General features: G+C 33.5%; 1 protein-coding gene across 4 annotated transcripts in view; it reads right to left on the bottom strand.

Moving 5' to 3' along the window:
• ATRNL1 (attractin like 1) overlaps positions 1-15,289 on the bottom strand; it is a 789,076-nt gene that overhangs the window by 426,473 nt on the left and 347,314 nt on the right. For all 4 annotated transcript variants that reach the window (XM_058697871.1, XM_058697872.1, XM_058697873.1 and 1 more), the window contains one exon: positions 3,227-3,288. In XM_058697871.1, the coding sequence (XP_058553854.1) occupies positions 3,227-3,288 (62 nt within the window). The remainder of the gene's footprint in view (positions 1-3,226; positions 3,289-15,289) is intronic.

The following is a 15,289-nucleotide window of genomic DNA, read 5'->3' as shown; positions in this document are numbered from 1 at the left end:
ACATAGGTTGAGAGATGATACTCTAGATACTCAAGGACTAAAATGTCAAGATGGCCCCTTGTTAGATTTGGGGTGTCTTTAGGGGATAATGTAATAAATTCTGGCTAACTTCTGGCTCACAGTGGGCCAACTGTGTCTATGGATCCACCCAGCAATAATTTCCTCAGTTTTAAAATATATAATTAGAACGTAGGTTAGAGTAACCTCTACATTGTGTCCCTGGTCTGGGAGGTAGTATCTATCAGAGTGGGAAAGACTGAGTGGCAACCTTTAAAACTACTCTCCATCTGGTTAAGATGGTAAATCAATAGCATTATATCATCCCAGTGGGATAGTGAAAATATGCACCATCATTAAAATTCCAAATGGTACAGGGGCAGTATATCAGTATATCAGTATATCTAAATGGTACAGGGGCCTACTACATCTCCATTGAATTTACCAGGCTTAACTTCTTTTACAATAAATAATTTAGACTTTTCAGATTCACAAAGACTTTTCTCTTTCACATACCAGAAAAAAACATTTATTCTTAAAATAATGCCTTTCAGTTTTCTAATCCTTCATTATGTTATACTACAGACTCTCACAACAACAAAATCCTTTAATTCTATATAAGAAAGGACTGAGATTTCCACCTACTAACTAAGACCTACTTATGAGAGTATAGAAAGCTAAGATCAGAGCCAGGCTACGCCTATAAATGATCTCCCTACTACTTGCCCAATTATACTTACCATGAGAACTATGCCTAACATAAAGGTAAAAACTGACAGAGTTTGAGAACTGGCCTTCATAGAATCATGGCTAAACTGAAAAGCTGGCACATTCACCTCTGCTATTTCAGTAACTCAGTTAGAAACAGCAATAGCAATAACAACGGCCTGATTGAAGATTGTCCAGAAATGCTGACCTGTTGAAAGCTCTCTTTTAAAATTTAGCAGTGGCTTTATTTAAAAAAAAATAAAATAAAAAAAAAAAACCTTTAAAATATTCTGTCCATGTTTTTTCTTAACAATAAGATTTTAAAACTAATTTACATTTCACTACTGAAAGAAATTTAAATGACAAAAAAACACATCAAATATATTTTATCTCACACAACAGTTAGAATATTTTATTTCACTTTGCCCATGATGACAACATAATAAATAGGATCATCTCTAAGACATGGCACACATTAACACTAGCCTTATTTTACTTAATAAAAAGGCTATTGAACTTAAATATGCATACAAATTCAAAAGCTTAAAATAAAACCCTAAACACTTAAATAATTTACATATAATCAACTTTGTGAATTTTTATACAGAGCTGAACTTTTCTGTATATTTTTATTCACGCCCTTCTGCATGGAAAAAGTTTTATTTTGATGCAGTAAATAATGCTTGTTTGATTATAACTTCTAATACTTTCCCAAAACACACTGTAACTTAGTTAATAGCCCTAAAATCCTTTTATACTCAGAAATACAAAGTCATAAAACATTCAATATATTTAAGACACTTTCTTATTTCATTTTTTAAGGGGAAAATTTTAAGTAGGCACACATGTTAGTGATAAATATGTTTATACTGTTAAATTCTCGAAATTACAACTTTTAAAGGGACATAGACAAACATGATTGTTTTCAGGGCAAAGTGACCCATGTAGCAAAGGTTTTGACAACAGAACTGGATACATAGGGAATATGTAAATTGGAAAAAAGAGTTTATAAAACTGAAGGGCTATAAATGCAGAAGAGAGATTAGACTTGCTATGTGTTGGACCCTATGGATGAATGAGAAGTGGTATTATGGGGAGACAGATTTCATCTCAATTACAAAGGACAATTAGTTATCTGAAGATAGAAAATGTTATCTCAGGAGATGATGCATTTTCGTCATTAAAGGCATTTGGGCATAAGCTGGATGAGGGGTTGGGCAAATTATGTCCGCAGGCAGAATTCAGCCTACCAGCTGCTTTTGTAATAAAGGTTTATTGGAACAGAGCCACTCCCATTTGTTTCCTTATTGGCTATGTCAGTTTAGTACTGTAGCAGAATGTTTGCATCCATGCAACAGAGACAGTACAGCCCACAAATCCTGAAATATTTACTATCCGGCCCTTCCCTATGGGAAAGGCTTTAGGAATTTAAGTATTGGAGGGGTGTCTGGATGAGATAACCAATAATGGTTACTCTGGCATTTAAGAAAGTGCTTAGCATATCAACCATATCAAGGATCTGGTTGTACAGGTTTCACTGCATAAGGCAGTCCAGCCAACTTGGTGAGTAGAGTCAAAATTCATACTGCACTTGGTAAAGTTGTATGCCATAATGTAGGGCTATGTCTGCCAAAATTGTCTAATTTGCATGAAGGCACCCAGCGCACCAGCACAACCTGTACATATAATAATCATATTAACAAAAGCAATATCCCTTCCTCTACAGATGATCTAAGATGCCATAACACAGATATCCTATCACTGACTCAATTTTTCTCCCAATCCAAGGTTTTTTTATTTACATCCCGTGGAATTAATAATAGATGTTCCCCAAAAAGAGTTTTCACATTTTATGAAGTGCTACAAGCTCTACCTTCTTTTTAGAAAGATACGTAGCAAATTAGCACATTAAAATCTCTAAGGAAAAAAAAAAATTCTTGCAATGTCAGTAGAAGTAATGTCACTTACAAACTAAAAGAGCCGTATTTTCCAAACTTGTTTAATCATGGAAACGTTTTTATGAACTTACTGTTAATATCTCAAATAACTAATATTTTAGGGATGATGCTCTATTCAAAGTTGTATTTAGTATTTCCAGATTAGAAGCTCATTGAGGACAGAAAATGTACTCTCTACAGATTTTTAGCACATTGCTAAGCACATATGATAATTACCTGACAAATAATTGAATTAACAGTAGGAGATGTACCTAATCAATATGGTGACTATGCTGCTAATTTCATTAATTAAAGTAGGCTTTAATTACTTATGTGACAGGAACACAAAGTTATCTTCTTTCCACTGATTCCATTAGCATTTATATAGTCCAACAGCAAAATAATCTTGAAAAGTACATTTCAAGTATGGTTCTTCTGCTCTGTTACATATTTAAGTATATGAAGCTATTCAAGACACATCATTGATGTTTTAAGGTTAAAGACTTGATAAATTACCAAACAGGTTGATAGAACATTATCAGAATACAGGTTTAATAAATTCGAAGTCAGTAAAAGCAAATTACCTGAAGAAGGTGACAAAAAACTGCACAAGATCCATGATTGTGTTGTGTTGTGAGAATGCAATCTGCAAGATCAAAATAAAAGAAAGTTTGAAACTTAATCTATGTTGTTCTCCAATATCTGTGGTGAGTTTCATGGCATTTGTAAATATAGTATTTTTAAATCGTCAAAAGAGTTGTATCATTATACTATAAATCATATATGCTGAAATCAAAACTTCATCTAGAACATCCAATAAAGTCAACAACCGACAATGATGGCCTTTACATAGGCTATTACATTAAATGATTTTAGAAAACTATTATGAAATTACTTCAAGAATGTATGCTAAGTTTCATGTGCAATTCTGATATTAAATGTGCGTAACTAAATAATGTAAATGAGTTTCTACATTTAATAATGATCACAGTTTGTATCAGTACAGGTAATAATTGCTTATAAGCCAAAAAAATAAATTTCAACTCTGTTAAGGATATGGAGAATTTATCTTTATGTATATATTTATATGTATATATACATACAAAGACACACACATATATATTTTAAGTTTATTTATTTTGAGAGACAGCATGTAGGGGAGGAGCAGAGAGAGAGGAAGAAAGAAAATCCTAAACAGGCTCCATGTTCTCAGCACAGAACCTGACATGGGGCTTAAGCTCACACACAGTGAGATTATGACCTGAGCCAAAATCGAGTCGGATACTTAAGCCACTGAGTCACCCAGGTGCCCCCCTCCCATATATTTTTGTCAAGACAAGCTATATGTGTGCATACAACTATTTTGTCATATTCTACTCAGAGAATAATATATGTCACTTCATTTTATAATTTCATGTTATTAAGAAATGAATTTTGAGGGGCGCCTGGGTGGCGCAGTCGGTTAAGCGTCCGACTTCAGCCAGGTCACGATCTCGCGGTCCGTGAGTTCGAGCCCCGCGTCAGGCTCTGGGCTGATGGCTCGGAGCCTGGAGCCTGTTTCCGATTCTGTGTCTCCCTCTCTCTCTGCCCCTCCCCCGTTCATGCTCTGTCTCTCTCTGTCCAAAAATAAATAAAAAACGTTGAAAAAAAAAAAAAAAAAGAAATGAATTTTGAGGGGTGCCTGGGTGGCTTAGTCAGTTAAGCTTCTGACTCTTGATTTTGGCTCAGGTCATGATCTCATAGTTTCGTGACTTCAAGCCTGGAGTCGGGCTCTGTGCTGACAGTGCAGACCCTGCTTGGGATTCTCCCTGTCTCTCTGCCCCTCCCCTGCTTGCACTGTCTCTGTCTCTCTTAAACAACTAACATAAAAAAAAAGAAAAAAAAGAAAGAAATGAATTTTGAGAGGTGAAACTAGTCAATAAACTAAAGTTGTTCTACATTTCTGCTAACATAGATTATACTGTAACACAATACTCAGGAAGTACCGTATAGTGTATTAGTCAATAATGCAGTATCTAAATGGAGAATTTCTGATTTTGAAATCTACCTTTCCACTTACTAGGTGTAAATATTTTGGAAAACTAACTTATTTGTGTCTCAGCTGTCCCATATGTGAAAGGTCAAAATAAAAGTACCTACTTCATAGTGCTAGAGGGAAGATTAACTGAATTAATAAAAATAAAATTCTTGCCATAATATCTGCTACCTAGCAGGTATAATAAATATTGTTATACTTTTACATCATGTATAGAAGAGATGGTCAACATAAATGAATTTTCCATGACAGCTGAATCTAAACCATCAAGGTAATGAAATCTCTTTTTCCTTTAATAATCTTTTATGAAAATCATTCAAAACCATGGCAGTGAATTTTCACTTCCAGTAAAAATGGAGTAAAAGGGATATCTCTACTTCCTTAAACAACTAGAAAACTATACAAAGTTTTTGAAAATAAATTTTAGACACTGGACAAAAGGCAGAGGAAGATATAATCCATCAGGTAAAGGAATACAAAAGAGATGAGCCTTACAATTATCCAGCTTTTGGTGCAAAGAAATAACACCAAGGAATTTAAATGGCAATCTAAATAAGGAGTATCAGTATTTCTTATATAAAATAAAGAATTATAGTCAGTTGAGAAGATGGTTAAATTTGTGGTGTATACAAGATGTTTTAAATATAGTGGCATTCATTTCCAAAAAAACTTCTAAGCATTTGAAGAATTACAAAGCACTTATACAGAGACTGAGGAAAGATAATTGCTTTAGGAGATTGGTTATAGGTGAAAATGTCTTAAAAAATTTAAGAAAAAATATTTTTTAATGGAAAAATTACAAGTGAATTTTCTTCCCAGGTGACTGTCCGTAAGAGTAAGTTGGGAACAGATCTTGCCCTTTCTGGGCCTGAATTATTAAGTACTTTGGAACAAAAATATTTTTAAGACAAGTAAACAAAACACTAATACACATGAAAATATCTACAATATTCTACATTTTCCCAAAGAATGTCTGACTAAATAAAGTAGGAGTTAAAGGAAGCACCTACAAGTTATAATCATGAACTAAAGCACTAAAACATTTCAAAACTTCAACTATATTATCTACCTATACCTATTAATATAAAAGAAGAAAAGGCTTTCACAAGAAATATGACTAATATTTTGACTCCAGCTTGTCTGTAGAGGATAATCTGGGATTCCACTAGCGGGGTGATGAGACACCTAGACTTGCCAAATTAACACATTTTCCAATATGCCAAAACAATAGCTGCATTTCTTCACAAATTAGGTGACAGTGTAATGCTTGAACATGAAGTAAAGTACTGAAGTAGAGACCCTGACCAACTTTTGTTACAGACCACACTCTACTACCTTTCACAATGAGGACATAATGATGGGATAAAAAATTGATGGCGGAGGTCTGTGTCAGAAAGTGTATGTGAAATACAAACTGCCTTAGAAACAGAAGCAAGAGAGACCCTAAAGTAACATATCTGTTAACATAAATGCACCCAAGAGGAAATGCAGACTTGGCAGAAGCAATCTCTGTACTCAGCGTATCATCGGGGTGCTTTTGCCTCAAGTTGAAAGTATCCCGTATCGTCTGTTCAAAAGGGAAGTCAGCATTACCAAGCACTGTGCAAATCTTTCAGAAGGTTGCTCCCCCTGAGACTTTCTACAGGAAATTCTACAGGACACAGCCTATGGAAAACACCGTCAGACAGCTCGCACGTAGCCACAGGCTTAATAATGACATTGGACCGATTCTACAAATGGAAGGCAGATCCAAGGAGCATTTGATATCATTGGTGAACAAAGCCAAGCAGACACTAATTCAAGCAGATTCCCTCATATGAGGTGCCAATTTATTCATCCATCGTATATTTCACTTAGTATCTACCACATTCTGAATACCACACCAAGTCCTTGGATGCATCAGTGAAAAATAACATCAGAATTCTTAATGGTGTTGGTGAGGGAGGACAAAAACAGTAATAATAAACTACATAGTGTATTAGAACTTGGTTAAGTGCTAATGGGGGGGAAAACATTAAAAGTATCCTATATTTTGGTAACATAGCGTGTCAACTATACTTCAGTTTTAAAACGTATCCTATTTTTTATACTAACGTATGTAAGACAAGAAATCACTCCTTGGTGTGTAAAAGTGTGCAAAAGTGCTGGGAAGCGACAGGAGGAAAGGGAGGGGTAGCAGAAAAATATGAAACACAGCATTAGGTTCAGATGCATCTTGCTGTCCTGGGTTTTTCTCTATCTAGAACAGAATCCAGCAGCTCCAGGATCCTTTCAATGAACCTGGAAGGACCACAGGGAAAGGAATAAGGATAAACAGAGGGAGAACCATTCTAAGTGAAGTTGAGCAACAGATCTTCATGTGGCTGACTCTGTATCATCCAGATAAGACCCCAAATATCACACTTCTCTCAAATACTCTCTGAAGTAGGTGCCGTCCCCCTTACTCCATAGTCTTGTGTGAACTTATTTCTATACTTCAATCTGAAACTATCTTATTTTACAAGTTATAATCATTAATTAAATCATTAGTTAAAATGTCTTTCTCCACTAAAACGTAAGCTCTGTGAGAATAGCAGCCTTGTTCATCTTGTTCATAACCCTGTTTCAGTACCTAGAACAGCATTTGGTACCTAGCAAGCACTTAATAAAATTTTGCTGAAAAAATGAATACATTTAATAGCAAAATTTAACAAAAGAGTATTCTTAGGACTTCATATAGTCTTAAGATCCATGAGAGGAAGCTGGTACAGATGTTATTCTGAAAAACATTTTTAAAGTTTTTATTCATTTAAATTTCTTTCATAAATCAGTGTTCATACAGATTATAATTGCCTACTAATTACAGATCATAAAATACTATTTTTACTTATAAAATTGACATTTATTATAAAGTTCAGTAGTTTTGTAAAATGTGATCCTTGGATAAAAATTTTTCTTTATTTTTAATCAAAGAAAAATTTTATAAGATCTACCATTTACAATTTTAGCTACAATATTTTAGAACCAAGATATCAAAAATGATTTCTTGCTATGTATTTTTACCTCAGCTTCTTAATTTCAACAGTAAACATCTTTAACTATTCTTAACTATGTTGGCTTCTATACATTTCTCTCAGGTGAATTAGATCAGACTACAATCTCCTTATCCAATATAGGTTGCATTACATGAAAAATTATTTTTTAAACCAAAAAAAAAATTAGGCTGCCTTAAAAGAGTGATCATTTAGCCAACTTTATTTAAAAAACAGTGAGTCAAATCAATAACAGTAAAAACACCCTAAATTTGTAGTGTCCCTGAGGGTATATCTCCTGAGGATACAGAATATTTCTGACCCTAAATTCTATAATGGTCTAATTGGAAAGATTTCTATTGGTTGATGCCATTGCTAGAACATGGCCCTTTGAAGATAATCAGTATGTTCTATTTTGGTTCTGTGGTCATTCCCATGAAAAATATGACAAGTTTATTCAAGGTGCATTTAAAGTTACTTTTAAACTTTAGCCAGCATAAATGCACCACCGAAATTCCTTTTTCTATAAGGATGTTATTTAAGATATCTAATAATTATTCAAAGAAATTTAATCAAAATTAAGAGATTAATTATGGGAAAATGGGAAAATCTCATAATATCTTAATTTTTCTCATGTTTTTAAAAAGCCTCCAAACAATTTAGTGACATGCTAAGAAACAGAGTTAGCTGAAACTATGGCAACAATGATGATAATATATTTTGATCATTTGATCTTACATTGAAAATTCATATTGAAAACACGTCTAAAATCTAAAATTTGAATTTAAGATATGCAATATTTTTCATTAACTAATAATAATGATCAACATTTTGAGTTTATGATTTGATGAAAAAAGCTGCATTAAATGCCTTTGGATACAGAAGGAGATTAATAGCTTGATATTTACCACAAATGTCAGAATTTGTAAGAGAGAAAAAAATGTTAACTTGAAGGACAAAATAGTGTGTTTGTGCAAAATGTCAGCCTGCCATAAAGAAACTCTGATATAATATGGGATAAACAAAAATGAAAATATAAAGGGATGTGCTGAAATTATCAAGTTCATCTAACAAACTGAAATTAAAAGAGCAGTTCTTCAAACTATTATTTGGATCACAGTCTTTCAAAATGCTGACATAAAAGCATACTTACATAATGGAAGTTAGTCACCGAGTCATGTCAACGACAAGCTATGTTTCAGGCAAGCAATTCAAGATCTTGAGTTTTTATTTAATCAATTTTTTCAACTAAATAAAAGCAGACTAGGGTTTAAATTAGCTATTACTGGATAAAACCAACTATGACAATCTATTCCAGATCAGCATAAACTTCCTACCGATAATTAGCACGCTCCTTATTAATATAATATGTACCATTCCTTATAAAGTAATGTTTCAAAATACAGGGTTAAATGTAAAATGAATGTAATAAAACCTATTTCTGGATAAAAATATGAGGGATGAACATACAGATAAGTCTGTCTAAATATTACACATATTGATCTGATTATAAATTCTTGAATGTTTATAAAATTTAATGGGTTTAATTCTTTTTTTTTTTAATTTTTTTAACGTTTATTTATTTTTGAGACAGACAGAGACAGAGCATGAACGGGGGAGGGTCAGAGAGAGAGAGGGAGACACAGAATGGGAAGCAGGCTCCAGGCTCTGAGCCATCAGCCCAGAGCCCGACGCGGGGCTTGAACTCACGGACCGTGAGATCGTGACCTGAGCTGAAGTCGGATGCTTCACCGACTGAGCCACCCAGGTGCCCCGGTTTAATTCTTTTTAAAGCAAATTAATTATCTTTCCTCCTGGCATGAATGCAAAAACTTACCTGGTTTCTCTGTCTTTACATCATACCCCTCTGGTCACTCCTCACCTAGCCGACAAAATGCTCTTTTTAAAAATGAAAAAGGTTTCTGTAATCCCCCTCTTCACAGTTCCACACTCCCCTAACTAATACTGACATCATTATTAACCACAGTCCATAATGTATTCAGATGTCCTTTCTCTACTCCAGGATCACATCTAGGATACCAGATAACATTTAGTCATTTGTTATGTCTCCTCTGGCTCCTCTTGGCTATGGCAGTTTCTCAGACTTTCTTTCTTTTTTATTATTTTCACAGTTTTGAGGAGTAATAGTAAGGCATTTGGCAGAATGCACATCAAGCAGCATTTGTAAAGTGTTTTTCTTAGGATTAGACTGAGGTTATGGGTTTTTGAAACGAAGAGCACAGAGATTAAGTGCAATTTTTGTCACTTCATACCAAAGGTATAGACTATCAGTGTGACTTATTTCTGCTGATGGTAACCTTGGTGACCTGGCTGAAAGAGTGTTTGTCAAGTTTTGGTTTCTCTCTGTAAAATTACTCTTTTTTACTACTTTCCCATATTGTACTCTTTGGAAGGAAGTTCTTATGTACATTTAAGTGGGAAATTATAGGCTACCTTCTTTGGTACATGCTATCTACATAAACTATTTGGAAACATGGAGTTTGACCATTTATTTATTTAATGATTTATTTATACCACTATGGACTCATGTATATCTATTTTTACTTTGTAGTATGATCCAATATTACCTTACTCGGTTGTTGAAACTGTTCCAGCTTTAGCCATTGTGAGTTCTTTCATTTGGTTCTTGTGTCCTTTTGACATATTCCCATAGTTGTGTGTTTTGGTTTTTGTTTTAATGCTTCCTTACTTTCTAGCAGTACAAGATACTCCAGGATCACCTGTGTATTTGCTACACTAGTCCTTGAATCGACTATTTCTTCCAAGGAGCTTCTTTACATGAGGATATGGTATCAGAAACCAAACCCTAGGCAGTAGGTTTGCTCGTTGCTACTATGTTGTCATTGTCTCTAGGCTGAGCCCACAGAACAAGGAAATATGTGTGTGTGTGCTAACCTGTGTATATGCACACATATTTATAAATATTTCTATACGTTTAAGCATCTGTATTCATATGAAGCTAACCATGAGTTCATACTGATGTCTGTACATGTTTTTAAGACGGCTTTCATCAGACGGAGGAATATCCATATATTCCATATATATTCCATATACAGTAAAACCTTGGATTGCAAGTAACTTGTTCTGTGTTTCGCAAGATGAGCAAACATTTCGAATAAATTTTAACTTGATAAATGAGCCATGTCTTGCAGTATGAGTAATACGTCATGCCAAACATCACATGATCACAATTGAGCCAATGGTACTTCCCTCTCTCTCTCTCTCATTCACTGCAAGATTATGGGTGATTGTCTCCCATGCTCAGATGCTTGGTCTCAGGCCATGGTGTTTGGCAGAAGTCAGTGATTTTTCAGAACATTGGAAAATGCCCACAACTGGCATTACTGTATTTTTTGTCACTTCAAAGCACCTACGGACAGGCCTTTGCTTTTCCATACAAGAGTAAGCTTAGGAATGCTTTGCTTAATTGTAGGTCAGGCTGCCTGCAGATATAGACCCTTTCCTCTGCTGCCTTATTGCCAGTTATGTTAAATACAGTATATGACAAGAGTTTATTAATATTGTACTGTAGTCAGTATACAATAGTCCCCGAGCTGAAATGGTTGAAAATAAGCGCAGTAAGAAGAAGGAGATAATTACGGTGGAAGTAAAGAAGGAAATCATCAAGAAGTACCAGTGAGGTATGAGAGTGGCCAAAACTGCAAGATTCTATAAGTCTACGTCTGCATTACGTCTGTGGAGGAGGAAGAGGAAAAGGCAGAAGAATCCCTCACTGCAAATGAGATTATGGAGATGTGTAAAATGTGGGAAACAGTGCCAAATTTTGTAGAAAAGCACACCCCAGTAAGGCTGCGGCAGTGCAAGCAATGAATGTACTTCATGACAATCCAGTATCACATTTCCGTGAAATCCTCAAAAGGAGGCAAGGGCAAGTGTCCTTGGATAGGTTCCTTGTTAAATCTTCATGAAAAGAAAAAGATGCCACTGAGCCAATAGATAGCAGTGATGCTGATAGTGAAAGTCGTCCTACACAATAACTTCCTCTCTCTTGTCTCCCTCACACCAGCCACAAAGGTTTTCAAAGGTGAAGGCAGGTTATTTTGTTTATTTTTCTTTATATTTTGTATTTTCTTTATTATTTTATACTATACTATAGTATTGTAATCATTTTTATATGAATATTTTTAGGTTGTGGAATGAATCATTATTTCTTATGGGGAAATTCACTTTGATATACAAGTGCTTTGGATTACAAGAATGTTTCCAGAATGAATTATGCTCACAAACCAAGGTTTTACTGTATGTTCCATATATATTATTATATGTTATATTATATTATATATATTACATTAATATATAATTAATAGCATATATATACATACATATATACACACACATATACCTATACATACATACACAGAGAGAGAGGCTGGTTCTTCTAAAAGATCAATAAAGTTAGTAAGTCTCTAGTCAGATCAAGAAAAAAGAGAGAAATCACAAATTACCAACATCGGGAATGAAAGATGGGACATTATTATAGACCCTACAGAAAAGGATAAGATAATTTTTCAAATAAATTAATGCCCATAAATTAAATATCCTTGACAAAGTGGAAAACTTCATTGCAATACATGAAATATTATAGCTCCCTTAAGAAAAAATAAATAACTTAAATAGTATTATAACTATTAAGCATATTAAATTTCTCATTTAAAACCTTTAAACAACAAAACCAAAACACCAAATAATCAACTATAGGCATATGATTTCATTGGAAAATTCTAAGTATTTAAGTAAGAAGTAGCATCATATCTACAAATCTTTTAGAACATAGACAAGGAGATAACACTTTTATTAACATTTGTTTTATGAAACCAGCATTACCCTGATAACAAAACCAAACGTAAGAAAAAAATCTAGACAGAAATATCTTTCATTAATATGATAGCAGAATAAAATCCTCAATAAATATCAGCAAACTGAACCCAGCAATATATAAAAAGGATAATAAATCAATGCCAACTGTGGTATATTTCAGAAATGCAAACCCAGTTCAACATTCAAAATTAATCAATGTAGTTTGCCAAGCCTAAAGACTAAAAGTGAATTACCAAAAAATCATTCTAATAGATGCAGAAAAAGTATCTGAAAGAATTCAACATCAGTCTTAATTTAAAAAAAAAAAAAACTCAGCAAAATAAGTGCACAAGAAAACTACTCTAAAGAACTTTTGAAAACCCTTTAGCTAACAGAGTATGCAATGGTGAAGGATGGAATGCTTTCCCTTTGGCATTGGCAACAAACAAGAATGTCTGCTTTCACAACTTCTCAATAACACACTGAACCTCTTACCAGTGCGATAAAACAAGAAAAAAATTTTGGAAAGAAATGTAAAGGAAGAAATAATATTGTATTTTCAGACAGCATGATTTTTAATCCCCCAAACTAATATAAATAATAAACAAATTTAATAACTTCATGGAATACAAAATCTATTGCATTGCTACATACTAAAAATAAACCATTGAAAATAAAAGTAAAAAATTCAATTTATAACAGTATCAAAAACTGTGAAATTACTTAAGTCTGATAAAATATATGCAAAAACATATGTTGAATATTATAAAATACTAACAAAAGAAATCAAATTAGACCTAGATAAATAGAGATATACTGTAGTCATGAATTATAAGACTCAATAGAATTATGATGTCAATTCTGACATATAAATTTCATGCAATCATAATCAAAATCTCAGAAGAATTTCTTACAGAAATTAAAAGAAAAGGAGATTCTAGTATTATATGGAAAGGCAAAGAAAGCGGAATAGCCAAAACAATTTTGAAAACAAGAACAAAACTGAAAGACTCACACTATCTGATTCAATAGTTACAAAAAAGCTATTGTAACCAAGGCAATATGAACTGATGAAAAGATAGACACATATCTGAATGGAACAGATAATCTAGAAATAAATGTACACAAACAGAATCAACTGATTTTTGACAAAGTTTCTAAGGCTATTCAACAAAGAAAAGAATACTGTTTCTGTTTAATAAATAGTGCTGAAACTATTAGACATCCAAATATAAAAAGTAAATGTCAGCCCATACATTGAAACATATAAAGCAAATCAAAATGAATCATAGGCCTTAATGTAAAAATTAGTATTATAAAATAAAATCTTAAAAGTTATAAAATTGCAGGAGAAAAATCCTTTTTAACTGCTTTAGGCAGGGATTTCTTAGATATAACACCAAAAACATGATCCACTTAAAAAGAGAAACTTATAAATTGGATTTTACTAAAATTAAAAATTTCTGTTCTTTGAAAGAGTGTTAAAAGAACAAAAAAAACCCCAAAAAAAACAAAAAACAAACAAACGAAAACCCAAGAAATAATCTGGGAAGAAATATTGCAACACACTGACAAAGGACTTGTATCCAGAATATATAAAGAACTCTCAAAACAGTAGAAACAGTTAACACATTAGTCTTCAGGAAAAATCAAATTAAAAACAAACTACCATTCACATATCTTAGAATAGCTAAAATCAAAACAACAAAATTGACAACACCAGGTACTGTTGAAGATAGAAGCAACTAGAATGCTAATCCATTACTAATGGAAATGCAGAATTGTGCAACCATTTTGGTAAACAGTTTGGCAGTTTCTACAAAAGTAAACATACAATTACAATATGACCTAGCTGTCCTACATATAGATAAAATGAGAACATACACTCACAAAAAAAAACATGTATGTGAAAATTTATAGTTGTTTAATTAATAATTGCCCCAAACTGGACAGAGCCCCAAAATTCATCAACTGGTGAGTGGATAAATAAATTATTATATATCCATCCATGGTATACTATTCAATGATAAAAAGGAATAAAATGTTTACCCAGACATCAACTTGAGTAATCTCAAATATACTGTAAAACAAATATATGCTATTTAATTCCATGATATGAAAATTAGAGAAAGGCAAATCTATAATGACAGAAAGTAGACCAGTTTCCTACTAGGGTCTGGGGCCACTGAGAAATGATTAACGGAAATGGTATGCAAAGAAACTTTTTGGTTGATGAAACTGTGATATCTTGATTGTAGTGGAGATTACATGATTGTGTATATTTGCCAAATCCATAAAACCATGCACTTCAAATGAATACATTTGACTGTGTGTAAATTATGACTTAATAAAGGCAAAATTTTTAGAAATACTACTGAAATAGGACTATAAGTCTATATACCATGTGATGCAAATTTTATGACATTTTATAAAAGGTAAAAGACTTTAGCTAACCTATTCCATGGTATTGTTGCCACAGCATTAATTTTGTGGCCAAGTAGCTCATGCGGCCTTAAACTGACATTAGCCCCTCTTGCAAGCGTGAGCTGTACATAAGGGCCGACAGAGTCATAACTAAATGTAAGTTCCTATAGGACTTCCTCATTGGCCTTTGTGATAAACAGTCTCCCTCTGCCTCGCAGGACCTTTTCCTTGTACTCCCCTTAGACAAGACCCCCTACAAAACCTTCCAAAACCCTTCTGTATAGTTTTGAGTTGACCAGTCCAGCCTTAGCCTGGGAACCTCAAAGCACTCCACTCAT

Source organism: Neofelis nebulosa, chromosome 13, assembly GCF_028018385.1.
Source record: "Neofelis nebulosa isolate mNeoNeb1 chromosome 13, mNeoNeb1.pri, whole genome shotgun sequence".
NCBI lineage: Eukaryota > Metazoa > Chordata > Mammalia > Carnivora > Felidae > Neofelis > Neofelis nebulosa.
The sequence above is the reverse complement of the archived record's forward strand: the minus strand, read 5'-3'. Positions and strand labels throughout refer to the sequence as shown.